General features: G+C 48.3%; 1 protein-coding gene across 1 annotated transcript; it reads right to left on the reverse strand.

The window, feature by feature from the left end:
• Nucleotides 1–1,292: 1,292 nt before the first annotated feature.
• Nucleotides 1,293–14,641, reverse strand: slitrk6 (SLIT and NTRK-like family, member 6). The gene is made up of 2 exons (XM_029141258.3): nt 14,134–14,641; nt 1,293–5,089 (listed from the first exon to the last, which is right to left on the reverse strand). The coding sequence occupies exon 2, from the start codon at nt 5,072–5,074 to the stop codon at nt 2,537–2,539; it is 2,538 nt and encodes an 845-aa protein (XP_028997091.1). The 5' UTR covers nt 5,075–5,089; nt 14,134–14,641; the 3' UTR covers nt 1,293–2,536.
• Nucleotides 14,642–16,946: the final 2,305 nt, after the last annotated feature.

The following is a 16,946-nucleotide window of genomic DNA, read 5'->3' on the forward strand; positions in this document are numbered from 1 at the left end:
GGATGTATCAGTTACATTATTTGTGTGCGTTATTAATTATATAATGTCACAAGATGGGATTTTTTTTCTCCATGTGGTGCAAAACCAAGGTGTAAAAACGAACTGTAAACAATCACAGTTGGTGACTGATGCACTGTTTAGTATGAGATTGGTTTGTTGGGCTGTGCGAGTCCTGCAATGTGTGTCAGCAATAAATTAAATTAGATGTTTGGCGTCCAACAAGATGCATTTACACGTATCCATGAACTCGCCTCAGTTTCATCATTAGTGCGCAGCAGAAACTCATCACGGCCTCGGCCGCTGAATCTAAGCAGCGAGAGCGAACACACGAATGGATGTGTTGAAAACGTCTCGGAGCGCGTTCCCTTTTGAAGGAAATGACATTTCTCCCATGAATACAAGCTGAATTACTTCTGTCATGTTTCATTCATGGTGACTCTGGAGTCAACCTGAACTCCTAAGGACGGCTCTTTCCAAATGTTTGCTTCACCTGGAAGGTAGAGTTTCAGCTGCGCTGAACCTGAGCTTAATGGGGCCGGCTTTACTCACCCCGTCTTAGACTTGTGCTTATTTACTCATCTCATTAAAGGCATTGGACGCTTTAGAATCGTTCTGATATGGCCGTCTTGGTGAGTTTGAGCTCATAAGCGATTCCATTTGTTTGAAGTCAGTCCCCAAAGTAAAGAATCTCTCTGAACACAGCTCTGCACTTTGCTAATGTCTCACCTTTGGAGAAGCATATTGCTTATGAGTCTCACAGGATCGAGCAGCGGAGGATAATTTGTCTCCCCTGCTGTGTGTGTGTGTGTGTGTGTGTGTGTATACCTCTGTGGCTTTGCATATCCTACATGATGCGCGTCCGCATACAAATCCACAAACATTTATTTATCCGTGTCGGCGGAGAAGCTGTATTTGTATGTGAACGAGGTTACGTGTGTGTTCTAGCAAAGCAGCTTCAGACGCATCAATTATGACAGAAAATGGAGGAATTACAGAGGGTCCAGTGCCCCCCCACCCTCACGCCCCCCTGGAGAGGAGGAGGGATTGAAAGTCAGGCAGAAAAGCACGGCTGGTGGAAAGCCTGCAGCCATTGTTGTGTGATTAAGAGCTAGGTTCGGGCCGTCGTGGGGGGCTGAATTATTCACACAGCGGGGGGAACGACAAAATGGAGCTAACGCGGGAGCATGCTTGCACATACGCACACCCACACTGCGCCTGACAACACCTGCGCCGCCAGGGGACACGCTGCACAGCTCCGTGGACCCCCAACCATGGACTCACCTGCAATGTCCTAATATTGCATGTCTTTATTTCTGCTTATCAGTTACAACTTCTGTTTATATTCTGTACAGCACTGAAGGCACACAAAAAAACAAGGTGTATAATGGAACTTACATATATACAAAATATACAGAATAAATAATTAAATCTAGGTAGAAAAGCTACAGGGTGTGTGCTTACATGAACCGTTCTGAAGTTGAATGAATGGTCCAACAGTGTTAATGGACAAATCCTCAACAGGGACAATGTCCGCATTGCAAATGTCACTCGCCAGCAGTCCGCTGCCTTTATGTGGCGGGGCAAGAGAGTAAGAGTCGGCTGAAGTCACTGGGCAGGTGCGTGTCCCACCCGTGCCGGGTCTCAGACAGTTCTGAACCAGCCGTTGTCAGCGCCACGTCCCTGAACGCGGCACGTCACCCACTCGCACAAAGCACTCGCTGCGGGAATCACACGCGTCTGCGCCTCGTTTTCTGGTTTCAGCAGGACTGTTGATTGTCATGCACTATCTTATGGCATCTGATTAGTGCAATGCGTTTTCTTTATTTTCTCGACAAGACTATAGTTGTGTATTATATACTGTCCTTTAAGTGCTCTATGTAGTGACTGAGAAAAAAATAGTTCTGTGTGTATCACGAGGCTGTATAAAAAAATAAATAGGTTCCTATGACTGCAGATGTACAGTCTGTCACTGTTTACCACTGTACAGTTGGCATTTCGCTGACTACGGCACAATGAGCATTCTAGTTACAGCAATGCAGCTGGCTTATGTTGACAGAGGGCGTAATCAGGTCACACCAGAATCAGGATAGACTGATTAAACAGAATTTCTGGGTCAAGTGGTGATTGGAATTCACTGACTTCCTCCCAGACATCTGCCACGTCCCTGCCAGGAGGCCTGCCGGGGGTGGTGGGGGGGCGGGGGTGCGTATCCATTCATTTGGCTCCGGCATCGCCACAGAGGCCGAATCGATCGCGACAAGCTGATCGAGTGGAGATCCACGAAGGGTCCTAACCCAGACCCAATAGCGTCTTACAGTTACAGCCTTCGCCGGCTACATCGCATGGCTGTCAGCAGATAGAAGGTAACAAAACCATTAACCAGTTACATTCTGTGCTACAATTCAACTTAAAGTGATGTGCCCATGATATATATCTCACGCTGTGGAAAGTACAGGAGGGCAAACATGACAAGGCACTTGGCTGAAAGAAAAGAAAAATATATATATAGATATATATATTTTTTCTCAGGCTAGGCTCAGTTAAAAGCAGTTTGATGCTCCAGAACCTCTAAATAGTCCGGCTCAGTGTGCAGGTTTGCCTTCAGTTCAAAGTACTCATTCTTAGTTTGCTCAAGCATGACCTTGCATGGTCTGGAGTACATAATTGTCTCCATTAGCTTTAACTCCTCCTGGTGCCCGGGGACCTGCATGTCCACCGCCGGCTGCAGCTGGGGCATGTTTTTCCTAAGGTACTCCGTTATTCCGAGCTGCTGCAGCTCCTTCTCTCGCTCCAGAATGTTCCTGTACAGAGATTTGGGATTGCCGAGGTTGACGAACTCCGCGGGGCACTCCCCGGCAACGGGCCGGACCCTGGAGCCGGGGTTTCCCGTGAGAGGAGATGTGTTCTCCTTCTCCATGAGGCTCCTGCAGATGTGGTGCTTGCTGCCGGGGTCGTCGAGGCCGTAATCCAACTCTGCGTCGTGCTCCTTGTGCTGGGAGCAGTAGGTGGGGTTGCGACAGATCTGCACGATAGGGCTGTGGGACCTCTCCTCGTACAGAGAGGCAGAACCCGCCCTTTGCGTTAGAGTGTGGTGCGTTGTTTTCTGTCCATACATGCTGTAATGTAAGTGAATTGGGCTGCTGCTGGTGTTCTCCCGGGGCTGCTCCTCCACTGCTTTTTTCTTGGCCCTTCTCCGGCGCCGGTGCACCACGAACACGACCAAGCCGGCAGAGCAGAAAATAATCATGAGCACAAAAACAAGGAGGCTTAGGATGAGCACCGACAGCGGGACGGTGTCTGTTAGGGAGCCGAACAGACCCCTCCCAGTGCTGTCTGGCCCAAGTGTAGCTGTCACGCTCTCCACCCCACCTGGGGACATAGGGTAGTAGGTCCCCAAACCTGGACACAGTACCTCGTGGCGGACACTTCTTAACTCAGCCTGCATCACAGTCTTTGGGGTGTGGCACAAAATGGAGCCCATCACCGTGTCCTTTCTGAGCTTCTCCACCCATTGTTTCAGGCTGAGCAAGTCGCAGCTGCAGTCCCAGGGGTTGTCCTCTAAATGAATCTGCTCCAGCGCGTCGAGTTGATCTAGCACGTTGCTCACTGGCAGGTGCATAAGTAGATTCTTTCGCAGGTTTAATTTGGTGAGGGGCACGTTGCGAAATATCTGTGCAGGAAGAGAGCTGAGCATGTTGTTATTTAATGACAACAGCTTCAGGTTTGGCAGGGGATTAAATGTGCCTGGAGCGATCTCTCTGATGAGGTTGTATTCCAGATACAAGCATTCGAGGTTGTGGAGCCCCACAAACATTGTCGAGAACAGCTTCTCAATTCTGTTGCCGTTCAAATACAGCTTTTTCAAACTGCTCAGGCTGAGGAAAGTCTCGTTGTCGATGTAATCGATTCTGTTGTTTGCCAAGTTGAGCAATTCTAAACTGTCATAAGTGACAAAATCATACTTGGAGAGTTTCTCAATCATATTCCCTGTCATCACCAGTTTAGTGGGGCTTTGCTGGAGTATTCCAATATCTGATACCTTCTGAATCCCTCGATCCTGACAATGCATCAAAAACCCAGCCACAGGGTGATTGTGACAGGAACAGTACTCTACACAAGGGCTGCCAGGAATATGAGACGGCGTGGGTGCCCTGGCGTCATCTTTGGCATTGATTAATTTGGGAATCTGAGACACTTTTGATGAGGGAGTAACAACCATATCCAGTGACTTTGAGGGCTCCTCCAGGTTAATGTCTGCATGGGACGGGCACAGAACATCGCGCTTCACTTTGGCCAGAATGGTCCCCTTTAGGTGTTGCGGGGTGTTGCACACTACATCCCCGATGGCTGACTGGGCCCTCATGTTCTCCATCCAGATTTTTAAATGCAGAATATCACAGTCGCAGACCCAGTCGTTGTCTTCCAGGAGAAGCTCCATTATCCGTCCGATGTGCTCCAAAAACCCAACGTAAGGCAGCGTCTGGAGCTTGTTGCCACGTAGGTCCAGGTGGGTGAGGGGCACGAATCGGAAAATGTTGCTGGGTAAAAACTCGATAGAGTTATCATTGAGGATGAGGACCTTGAGGCGGATGAGTTTGTTGAAGGCCCCCGGCTCAATGACCCGAATGAAATTTGTGTCGGCTTGGAGAAACTCCAAATTCACAAGGCCCTGAAAGGTGTCCTCTTTCAGGGTGACGAGGAAATTGCTATTTATGTGGAGTTTCTTCAGCGAGCTAAGATCACTAAAGACCCCTGGTTCCAGCTCTTGTATGCTATTACCCCCGATGTGCAGAGAAAGGGCGTTTTTGAGCCCTTCCATTTCTTCGGCGCGGAGCTCGACCAAGTCATTTTTGTAAAGGTTCAGGTGGAAGGGCAGACCCGGTGGGATTTTGACCTGCGAGAGTTTGCTGATGTTCCTCTGCTCGCAGTTAAGATGGAGGATGCCGTCCTTCCTCTCACAGGAGCACAGGGACTCACAATAGTCACTAAAAGAGTACGAAGCCTGCGAGGGGGGAGCCTCTTGGGACTGGGCTGCAGGGATGAACAAGGCGATGAAAAGGATGCAGGCCAGCATTTTGGTCTGAGATATCTGTGAAGACAGGGGTGGGGGTGCACAGGGACAGGAGAGAGAAAAGAAAATCATTAATTGCCTATAGTTGTACAAGTCATGAAAAGGTTGACACTAATTAAATGCATACTTGTGAATATTAATTCCATTTAGGCTGGTAAATGGCAGGTTATCTGTGTTTAATGGTTTTCACATTTACACTGGTGGGGATCATATAAAACAAAGTCACTAGCATCAAGCATGAAGCTGAGTTCTAAAAAAAATACTAAAGAAAAAGGAAGAGGTTGGTTATTAATATTGTGCATAATGTTCCTAATGACTGTTTTGTCTTCATGAGACCTTTGTCCCACTGCTTAGTAACACTGCTGCTTCTCTGGACTTGAGGGATCAGCACTAAACCAAGTGTCGCTGTGACAGTCCTAATAATCCACATAAGACCATTCATTAGCACCCACAGCATCTACAAACAGCCTGAATTTGCCAGTGAGTAAATACGTTTTGGAGGCTGAGCAGTGACAATGAGACAGCAGCACTTTGCAGGGACTCAGTCGATGATGGTGCGTTTAAGAGAAATGAGGCTCATCTGAACAAATAATGGCACAAATACCCAAGTCAGTTCAAACCAAACCAGTCCAGGCTGTGGCTATGACTAGAAATGAGGGGTTGTGTGTTTGTAGGCTCCTCTATATGCATCAGGTTGTTACTGTTTCATTGGGTCAACACCGCAGCCAAAGCTCTGTTGAATGACACAGGAAATACTGAAATTTGGCACTAATGCTGAAAACTCAGCACCACGTCTAAAGTCATTATACTAATTTAAAAAAAAGGGATTATGGATTGAAGGCTGAATCATTCTCTGGGTGCTGTTCAAGAAGTCACAGGAAGGAGGATCTTCCCTATCCATTGATGAGGAGAAGCTAAATATCCGACAGAGAGAGACGGACTGATGGCATGGCTGCTGTTGTGAATGGATCTGATTAGCTTCTAGGAAGCTGCAGTCTAAGAAGCCTAAAACCCGAGAGGCTTGTTTAGATGATGTAGCCCGTGCTTGTCAGAGATCAAAACCTTTGACTTGTGATCCATTTCTAAATGCTACTCAACCCTCTCTCGACAAGCTCCAGAGGAAAAAATGTCTCTCTCCACCGAAGGTCAGTCAGATGTAGGTCACGTTTTCCAGGGGTGGCTGCAAATGCATGTTTCTTAAAGCAGGTATGTGGCGTGAAATGTGGTTTAGAATTGGACTGGAGTGCTCTTCAAAAACACATACACAACTCATTTAAAAAGCTACTGTAGCTCAGCTAAAAGTCATTCATTACACAGTGGAGAGAAGTGAAATTTAAAGTCCTAAGTTACATTAATTTTGACTTTTCTTTCACTTTCCCATTTTTTCCCGCTTCGGTTAATTTTGTGCTGTTGGGTTTAGTCCAAATCAGTGATGAAAGCCAAGTCAAAGCTATCTTCAACATCTTTGATGTATTCACACACTGCATCCCAAGGTCACTGCATTTCTCCATTTGCTTCAATGCACAGACCTGAGAAAGACTAAAATATTAAACACGAGACTGAAGAATATCAAATATCCAAAGCAACATGAACCGCGACTAAGAAACCTCCTTTTATCAAACGAAAATGCATCAATTAGTAGACAAGCCACTACAGTAATAACACAATCGATACAGGCAAATTAATGTACATGTCTTTGTGTTGCTTAGATGTTCTGAGACATATTACACATGTAAAGCTATGCATCCTTCCAAAAGGACAGTGCAGTTAAAAAATGACCACATGTAATAATAATGGACAGAAAATAGGTACAGTAGATACAACTGCCTGAGCTCCAATTACCTATGTTTATCAATGGAAAATAAGCTGTGAAGTATAATGAAATGCAAAAATCTAATTTGTGAAACCTATTGTACTACTGTATTGTTTAGTGACTGATAACACTGTGGAAATGGCTCAGAAGGGTGATGCCCAACAATATTCTGGCCAAATTTGCCAGTGTTTGCCTATTTTGGGAGCCTGCTGGTTGTCACGGTACCCGAGGAGCCGACCCCCGTGACCCTGATGGCTCGCGAGACAACGCGAAATGAAACAAAGACTATTGCCAGATATTATCGCGCGCTCACGTTATAACGGTGCCAAGGGCGGGCACACGAAGGCGCTGGCCTCGCTGGGCGCTCGCTCACACCGCCGCCCCTACCTGATCTGTTTTTCAGGCGATCAAAGCTGCAAGGAGGCCGACGCGACGGGCGGAGGAGACTCTCACACAGCGCAACATGCTTCTCCTGCTGTTCCCGAGAACTCAACTAAGAGTTCCACTGGAGCCCTGTGAGCTAGTCCCTCACGCATGTGAACAAAACCAAATCACTGTCCACTATCAAATGAGATGTGTTCGATGAAAAACAACAACAAAAGGAAATGCAACAATAAGAATCCAGCACAGAGCTGAAAAGGCAACAACAAAATTGGAGAAAGTGGAGACGAAAAATCTCTTGATGGAATATTTATTACACTTTGAGCCTTTCTACAGGCTCTGCAGCATTTTCACACTTTATTTAGGCCAGTTACTCTACACATCAGTGTGAACTATCCAGCAGTGCTCAACAAATGCACACATGATCTACTCACGTCTGCTCCACCTACTGTAATAACAGGACGTTCTTGGCATTAATTAACATAAAGCACATGATACATCACTCAGGACTGTTAAACTTCATCAGACTGAGGGATGTAAACATCAGTTTGGTTTCCTTTACCCGCCTGCTAGGGTTGGCACATTTAGCCGACACATTAGATTCACTGTCATGTCTCATTACACTTTGTCCGCACACCTGCTGAAGGATCAATTAATAACAAAATCCACATCTTTCCTTTTGGCTTCATATCTGGTGATTTGCCAAATTAACAAACGGGAGCACTGTCATGTTTGTACGTGAGATGACATCATTAAAAGGACGCCAACTTTTGCAAAAGGACACGTTCCCTTTTCGCTGCTTTTCTGTCAGAGCGATACAGTGGCGCCCATTGTCGTCCCCTACACTTTTGACTCGGATTGCAGACACGGTATCTGTCAGCCCAGCACGAACCTGGATTTGAACAGTACCGGATAGCGTGCACACTTTCCAGTTGACAGTTAGCGACAATATTTTTAGATAATGTGAACACAGCTGTAGTCATGTTCTGTCCTCGTCACTGTCAAAGTAAGTAAAGCATGCCGCAACCACAAATAGCCCATAAGGCAGGAGCCTAATTCCTTTTTCTGTAGCGTGAGGCAACTTGATGTACAAGTATGAAAGGCTTGTTATCCCTAGTGGCACCCGACAGATAGAGCCATTCTCCCAACTCTGTCAAGACTGATAAAAGTCACTCCACATTTGTGTTTCAAAGATATTGTGTGGATACCTTGTGGACAACTCACTCATTTCCAAAGGTTTTTTCAAAACGGTAGACGCCTCCTCAGTGCTGGGCTACCAGCTGTCACCGTGATTTATGGATCTTGACAAGAGCGAGGATGAAAAAGCGCATTTTAATTTACTGAGGTTTGAGTTTTCCCCTTCAGGACCATAAAAATAGTTTTTTTTTTAATTTATTGGCTTAACATCTGAGCTAAAATGTAAATGTAATCTGTTCGACACAGCAAAGTGTAGATGCGAGATCCGAGCAGGTATAAATTGGTTTTAGAATGTTATTTTTGGACTCATTAGCAAAGCTCCAGCCTCACCACGTGACGTAGAAGGTGGGCTTTTACCACACCGGTAGACTTCCAGGTCATGTTTTGCAGCTCTGGTGTAGACTGGTGCAGCGTAGACTATCACAACATCTAGTGCAGTAACTGGGCAACGCGTTAAATCCCCACATTCCCCACCTAGATGGCTGCTCCACTGTAGCGACCCCTGGTCTCTGGCCACTGTAGCGTGCAGAAGCAAAGATCCGTTTGGCAGCGCGGTGAGCAAACAGCTCTGGTGACCAGGGGGGCGCGGATCATGGCCCGTGCTCCGCTGGCCGCCACCGCGCCTGCGTCTTTCGATGCATCATCGGTGGCCCGTGAAGACGCTCGATCAGCTGTGTGCCTCCGCGTGCCATGCAGCGGTTGCACACAGCTGGCGGATGATGTCTGAACTGCTTTGCGCATAGAAAGCGCCATCATCGGGGAAGTATAAGTACAAGTATAAACAATGTTTTGCACTCTTACCTTGCAAGATGCACTTACTGTTCACTGCTGGGCATTTGTTTCTGATAGAGAACATATGCATGATAGAACTAAGAATAGAGGCGCAACGGCTGCGTGCGGAGGGGAGGGGGGGGGGGTGCCTCGGCTCCCCTGGCAAGCGTGATTTAGCAGGCTTGCTTTTCAAATGGTCTGTTTAACTAATGCGCAGTAATTAGTTCTCTAGAAATGAGTAGGCAGATTACACCAGCGCTCAGTGGCATGAAGGTGCGTACACTTCCAAGGAGCCACATCTGCACCGAGCAGATGTACAATTCGTCCGCGTTTTCGCCACTCGGCCTATTCGGGAGTGAGTCACCAGTGCCCAGCAGGCCGCGCGTCCTATTAATTCAGAATACTCAAGACAGGAGCAGCTGTATCTGGGAGGTCTGGCACGTCGCAAGCAGAGCAAACACGTGCGATGAATATCCCCGTGCACTGTAGCTGTGGCTGCAGTGACTGGTTTTGTAAGGTCGGGCTAATTAATTATCTGGAAGCATTTTTTTGAAAAAGTTACATAAGGCCCTCCACAGTGAGCCTTTATCTGTTCCCAGCTGCTTCAGGTCGCCCATTTCAAAAGCAGCCACGGGGTCATGGTAATGACAGTCTCATGATTCACTCCGTAAATAGGTGTACGTATGCATGTGTTCCACAAGGAGCCACACGCTGTAGCGACCACATTCAAAGAAGTCCTGACCTGAACTGGATCCGAGCGACTCTTGGAAAATGCAAACAAATCTCAGAAATGGCGTCACTTTTACCGTTCAGCTTTGCTTCATCGTAATTTACGATGCCGCGCGTTAACCGTATAGGTCGTGCATTCGTGGCTTCATTAGCGGACTGGCTGAGCTGCGCTGCAGCAGCACGATAGCAGATCCTCCAGCAGAACCCTGCTGAGAGCGCCGGCTTCGCTAATTGGACAAACTAGCATGAAGTTTTTCTTTTTTATGATAACATCTGCTGGTGGAGGTACAGTAGCCATTAGTAACAGCTGAATGGCATCGGTTTAAGTGACAATTAGTCAAGAAGGCCTCTGTAAAAGTACATTTTTGAAAAGTCTGCGAGACGTAGGTGTATTGATGTGGGGTTTTATATTTCAACTGCAAGTCTTGGAAAAACAACCCAGGTTCCCTGAGCTTTTGTTTGGAAGAAAAAGTAATATCAGGCCGGGAGATAAGCCCGAAGTTCACACGCTGATTCTGACTGTTTGGGAAACATGCTTTGGCAAGTTTCACTCTGACACAAAATCACTGGTTGGATCATGTGTGGAGTCTATTCTGATTCTCCCTCAGCCTCGTCCTCTCCCTGTTTATTCGCCAGACGCTTCCATAATTCATCCCCGTGTCACAGTGGGATCAGTTTAAGTTGCTTTATGATGCTGAGCGAGAAATGAAAACTCCACCTATGTGACACGCTGAGCAGACTGATGCACGCCGCCTGCAACAAGATCCAGTCGAGACGCGACGGAGAAGACGGGACGCGCCGAAAGCCGCCGCTATCGGGCTGAGCAGACAGTCAACAAAGACGGAGACAAAGCCCCTGGCTCGATGGGTACGAGAGATTTCCACAGCGGGCCGGAGGATAGGTCCACTCCGTGTCCCCTATCAGGATAAGCTGGATACAAGATGGCAACTGTGATAGAAAGTCAAGCCTGTACAAGCCTGCATGCAAAATGTTCCCCAAATACAGGTCACAGGGCGTTTGCCTCTGTTTGTCAGAGCAACAGGCGCAGAGGATGAAATAGATGCACGATGCATGGGAATTAAACCTGTAAAGCTTGGATTTTATTTTGACCTGAGCCGATTCACCTCAGGCGTCTGTTCAACACTGTAACCTTGTCTGCACGTTGAAGGCAGCAACTTCAATGCAGATTGAGTTCAGGGTATCGCGTTTCCATTCCACTACAGTTTGGGCACTCTTCTTTTTTTAGATTAGCTACTGTGACTGAGTTAATTGAGTGTCTGATGACTTAACAACTCTAAAGACTGGAGCTGACCCGCACTGTCCCACTAAAAAAGACCTTTCAAGACCAATTAAGGAGCAACGCCACAGCGGGCCGTTAAGGGAGCTGGACAGCCTTCTAAAGCGCCTCTAAAACCTGTTACGAGAACAAAAGCTTCAAAGTCAAACCAGAACAAGGCTCTAAATCATCTTAATGTCCTATTTGTCTTTAGGATGAGGGATTCCTGCACCGCGAGACGCCTCGAACTGCGGCAGAAACGGAGATTACGCGTATTTGCAGATACTGTACAGTCTGGCGTGGGAAACGCGTGCTGGCGCACGTGACGCCCGCTGCGACAGGAGGGAGTGTTGCCTTTCGCACAAAGGCAGCGGGGCGTTTGTCGTCCCGGCTAATCTGCATGCTGAGCGTTTCGTCAGAGCGCCGGCCGCGGCCCGGCGTCGGGTGCCGCCATCCAGACAGGTGAACGGTGAAAAGGAAGCACCGGTCCGATGCCTAGTGTCCTTCAGTGTGAAGCACCGGCGCTCCTAGTGGAAAAAAACTCGAGCCGGGGCCCCGTGAGAATTCTCTCGACTCTCTCAAGTCCAATAAAGGATCCACTGGGCTGGCCTGGAGCTCCCATGTTTCTCCACAGACAGGTTTATTGCAAAAACAGCTTTTAGAGAAGGAGCTTATTTTCTCGGCGGCGAGATAGCACACTCTGGGAGCGAAGCAACACAACAAGCAGACCGGCTCTCCTCCATAATAACACGGGGAGCGCTTGTGATCGTACGACACCTTCTAATCAACCTCGGTCGACAACAACGCAGGAGCGTCAACAGCGGCCTAGCGTTGCGTCATCTTCTGTTATTTCTCCTTGGCGCCCTTTAGTCTCGAGGGGGGGGGGGGGTCGCGTGCGTCCACTAATACTTAAAGTCAGGCTGCTTTTGCTTCGGGGCCGAGACGGAATGACAAAGAGATGGCGAATGCACGACAGTGAGACTTGTTGCGTCCAGCTAGAGGTTGTTTCATTCTCAGCCTGACACGGGATAGCAGATCAGACCCCCCCCCCCCCTCCTCTCCAGCCATGTTTACGTACAGGCCCTCGCTCCGGCCATCTATCAACCCCCCCCCCCCAACGCCCCGCAGTGTTCCCAGGCACCAATTATGGCGGGACTTGTCCCTTTTTCCTCTGTATTGGAAGTGATGTGCCTTGCCCTACAGGGTCGACACCACCGCTACACCCCCGTATCTGCAGAGATCCTGCCAGCGCCCGCGGCCCTCCACCGCAGTCCTGGAGAAATGATAATTATGACATCCGCCCACTCAAGAGGCAAGAGATAGTTCAACTCCCTTGCCCCTTGTTCCAGCCTTTCTATTTTTTTATTTGACTGATTCAATATTCTGTGGGCCAGCGCTGCCTACTTTCTTTCTCCGTGTCTTGGAGAAGCAGAGGCTCTCTCTCTATGCCGTATCTGCAGGCTTTTTCTGTCTGAGAGGAGTGCGCTTTAATAAAGTTTCACAACGCCGCCGACCACTGAGCTCACGCTCTCAACGCCGCTCGACTCAGACCAGCATCCTTTCGGCTATTTCACACATTACAGCGCGTCTGTGCTCCTTTTCATTGCGAGCGATTTATCCAGTCGTGCCACCAAACACGCATTGGAGCATTTTTTTAAACGATGGTTGAATTTTAATCATTAATGAGCCACTGGTCATAAACTCTAATAATTACTCACAGAAGTGTTTTTAACAATAGCTTATTATTACTATTATTATAACAGCAGGAACGTGTGCAGCATTAAGCAAAATTGTTTTCTTAATGGTCCATCAAGGTTCATGTCCCTTTGAAAGCCATAAATTAATAATTAATCTCACATTATCCAGGCATAAACAGCCCATGCATTTATGCTATGCAGCAACCTACAACCAAGCTATTAAACTATTAACAACTGATTCAGCCAAGCAAAAAATTGGGATCCAAACTCAATTACACAATCCACAACTTCAACCTAATTAGACGCGTCTTCCCTTCATCAGCTGAACAGAATGCGATCCTGCAGGACAAAAGTGCAAATTGATCCAATTAGTGTCCGAGTGCCGTAAAGATTCATGCAGCGTGTCATAATGTACACTGCGGGCAGGGACGTGCGACTGGTGTCAGCAGGACCGTGGTCTGAGTGGGATTAACAGCGGCCGTGAACGCGTCCTGCTGACAGAACGTGCCCTCCCTCTGATTGGCCGATCGCTCCGCCAGAAGTCGCGATGCGGCCCCCGTGAAGCACACCTGTGGCCACTAGGCGTTATAACGATAATATCCCTACGCCTCATCTACTTGTACCTGCGGCGAAAGGCTACGGAGGAATTAAACAAACATCGGCAGCGGGTACGTATCTGTGACCGCGTCTTTGCAGGACAACGCCGACGTCCGCGGCTTGGTTATTTTTAAAAAATCCGTGCAGAGGAAGGAGCCGAGGGCTGCTGACCAGTGTTCATTACCATACGCCTGCACCGCGGCCGAGCGGCCGCGCGCGCGTGGCTGGCAGCCAGGTGCGCTGGAGGTGGGAGCCCCCCAGGAAAACGCCGCTCTCTGCCCGTCACGCGCACACGCTTCCTCCTAAAGGATCGCATTAGGGCCACACATCACATCCACGCGTAATGATGATTATGTGTTGTGTACGTGAGGAGTCGTTTTTTTTTTTTAAATGTCAAACACGGAGTGGTAAAGTGCTGGTAAAGCCTGCTTCAGCTAGTTGGAACCTGCCCAGAACCGACACCTGGATTCCTGCCCCCCCCCTCGCGCATTAACGACACCGCCGAATTATCTCTGTTTAAAAAAAAGTTTAACAACATTTTTCACCTTCGAGACAAAATCACAAAAAATCCTGCGCGCGACTTCCCCGCTCTGCGACTTACTGTTTAAAACTGGCGACAGGAGACGAGGGCTGTTCCGGATCTCACCGTCCTCAGTCCATCACTGGATGCGGGGACGCGACGCATTGAAGACGGACAAACCACCGGCGCTCTCCTCTCCCCGTCTCACGCGGGGGTGCGTAAAAAGACCGCCGTGGGAAACTTGGAGGAGTCTGCCGGTTCCTCGCTCGTACTCGCGGCTCCGCGGGGCTCTCTCCACTCTCGGACAACTGTCACTCACGGGATAGACATAATTCCGCTGCGCTGCGAGCTCCGGTCCCGGGATGACGAGGAGTTCTCCCCCCGCAGCCAACGCGCAGTTAATTACGGTTAAGGTGCGGGTTCGAGCACCCGGAGCAGAAGAAGCCTGCGGTCGTTCAACGGAGTCTATTACTTCACCGACTCGAGTCCACTTCTGATCATCAAAGCGCGCACCGCGTCCTGCTCTCGTGCTGCGCCGCGCGCTCTGCGATGTGTCGGACTAGCAGAGCAATTTGCATGCTGGCGAGGTGGACGGCGGAGTCGGCGGGCGGCGTCAAGCTGCGCAAAAAGACGCGACGCGACTTCCGGTGACGCCTGTCAAAAGAAAAGCCTGCAGATGTGAACGACGGACGTGATTAAATTATCATTTATAACTTAGTAAACCCACAACAAAACCTACAACAACCATCGTTTAACAAAGCAAAAATAGTCCACTCAGTGACCCAGTCGCTCTGTTGTCACTCACCTTTAACCGACGTTAAAAATTGGCATTTTATTTTGAAAGGCAAATTGCCCAGCTTCCGGCATTCTCCTGTCTGTATTTTTACACAGCTGGGAAAGCTATGCTGTAACACAGAGCTCCTCCTCTTGGAGGCTCTTACAACACCAACTTAAAAAATAGCACTGATGGGTTTAAAATAGTCTGGCTTCAGCACGAAGCCCACAGGACGAATTAAATGGTATATAATAGATATATAGAGCTAATGCATCCCAAACAGATTAATGACCCAATGAGGCACTAAAGACTATTAAGCCTCTCAAAATCGCATGCAATGCAACGTATCAGTTCGTACAAGACATGAATTAGGAGCAGTGATGTGTGAAAAGTGCGGTGGGTTGTGGGAGATGAGCCCAGGGGGGGAACTGCACACATGTATCATGCAGCAGTAGCAGGACTCAAGCCGCGTCCTTGAGCTTGACACGGGAGTGCTGTCAGTTTGCAGCTGAGCTTGACCTATGACCCCGTGCTGCCTGCACTGATGACAAATAATCAGTGCTATTGGATGTATCAAACTACTGTAAGTAACCTCGGGATAGACATTTGATTCATCTGCAGCTAAGCCCCGGTTGTAATTCCCCACAGCTTACTGGTTGATCACTTTCAGATGGCCCGGGAATGTTTCCCTCGCGCTGTGGTTTCGTGCGTCTGCAGCTTGAGGCCAAATGGGTTTGTCACAGGATTAGTGTAACTTCAACTCGCACGGCGAACGTCAGAGCAATGGCGCAGGTCTGAACTTGACCTCGCCCGTGACCCCACCCTGACAGAGCTTCTCAAAAGACACAGCCATGGAGGTTGGAACTCAGAGTTCTCTCCTGGAGTCGCTGCTATAGACTCAACAAATGACCACAAAGTAAAATCAATATTCCGCCGCACGCGTTACTTTTAATGCCGTGTTTGAACAAGCGCTGCGTCATCCTTCGAAAACCTCCCAGCCCACTCTTAGTAAATATATGTATCCTCTCAGTGGTGCCTTGTAAAAAAGGCTTTTTAGCTACTCTCCACTGCAGCTTTCCTCTTAATGAAATCCACAAAGCCATTAAGCACCTTTCCCAGTAACTTTTTTATGTGCTGTTCCAAAGAAGTCCAGGCGCTTTAACATGGATGAGAACAACAACAAAGAATATCTAGAGATAAGATTTCTATCTTATTGCTTTGGTACTGGCTTTTGTTGACTGGGCCGAGGACCAGACCGGGTGCTGATGTAGCTGTCATCCCACCGAGGCCCCGGCGCGCTGCTTTCATTACTTATTTCGCCGGTATCGATTTGTCGTTTGATCGCGGGACGGGCCGCTTTTTTGTTCTCGATCAAACAGAGCGTTAGCGGAGCTTCGCGTATGACCTGTCCGGGTGAAATAAATGCCCTCCGTCAGGTCACAGCCGATGCCGCGCGGCGCCGGAGGAGAGGATGTGGATTCGGAAGCGGCCAAAACTTTATTCAAATGCATAATTCAGAGCTGTGTTTACACCTCAAATGTCATCTTGCGCTTGTGGCTCTTTGTGTGCGCGCGTCCTCATTACCGCTGGACTTATGGGATGCAAACTAGCCAGAGAGCCTTCCATTGAGGTAAAGCTGACTCATGGTGTTTCCCAACGCTGGACTATATAAGCTTGTGATAATAATGAATAATTCCCATCCTTTATCTTCCCTTCCTCATCATCAACACAGCAGCAGCTCAAACATCGCACTTTGAAACCCATTAGCAGTCCGGCCATTTTTTTTTCCTGTCTTAGACTCGTCTGTCAACACAGACGCTGAAGCTGAATTAATTCCATGTACGAGAGCTGTTTTTTATTATTATTATTTTTTTCCCCAGCTAGTTTTCTTTTCATGTTCACTTCTTTTTTTCATCATGGGAACTTCAAGATTCTCCCTCTGCAGTTTTGTGAAGTTGTGAGACGCGGCGCCAGGAGCTCCGGGGGCTGCGGCGCGCGCATCTCGCTTTTACGCCGCGTACGCCGAGCGCCATCATCAAACGGCAGCTGAAAAGTAGGATGACGCTCACAAAGGAGCCGTCTGTTGGCAACCGTTCAAACACATCTGTCCTATTTTCAC

The sequence above is a fragment of the Betta splendens genome, chromosome 2 (genome assembly GCF_900634795.4).
Source record: "Betta splendens chromosome 2, fBetSpl5.4, whole genome shotgun sequence".
NCBI classification, from domain to species: domain Eukaryota; kingdom Metazoa; phylum Chordata; class Actinopteri; order Anabantiformes; family Osphronemidae; genus Betta; species Betta splendens.

What these genes read in the sequence shown, in the direction of transcription:
- slitrk6 (XM_029141258.3), bottom strand. Translation starts at nt 5,074, where the DNA reads ATGCTGGCCTGCATCCTTTTCATCGCCTTGTTCATCCCTGCAGCCCAG.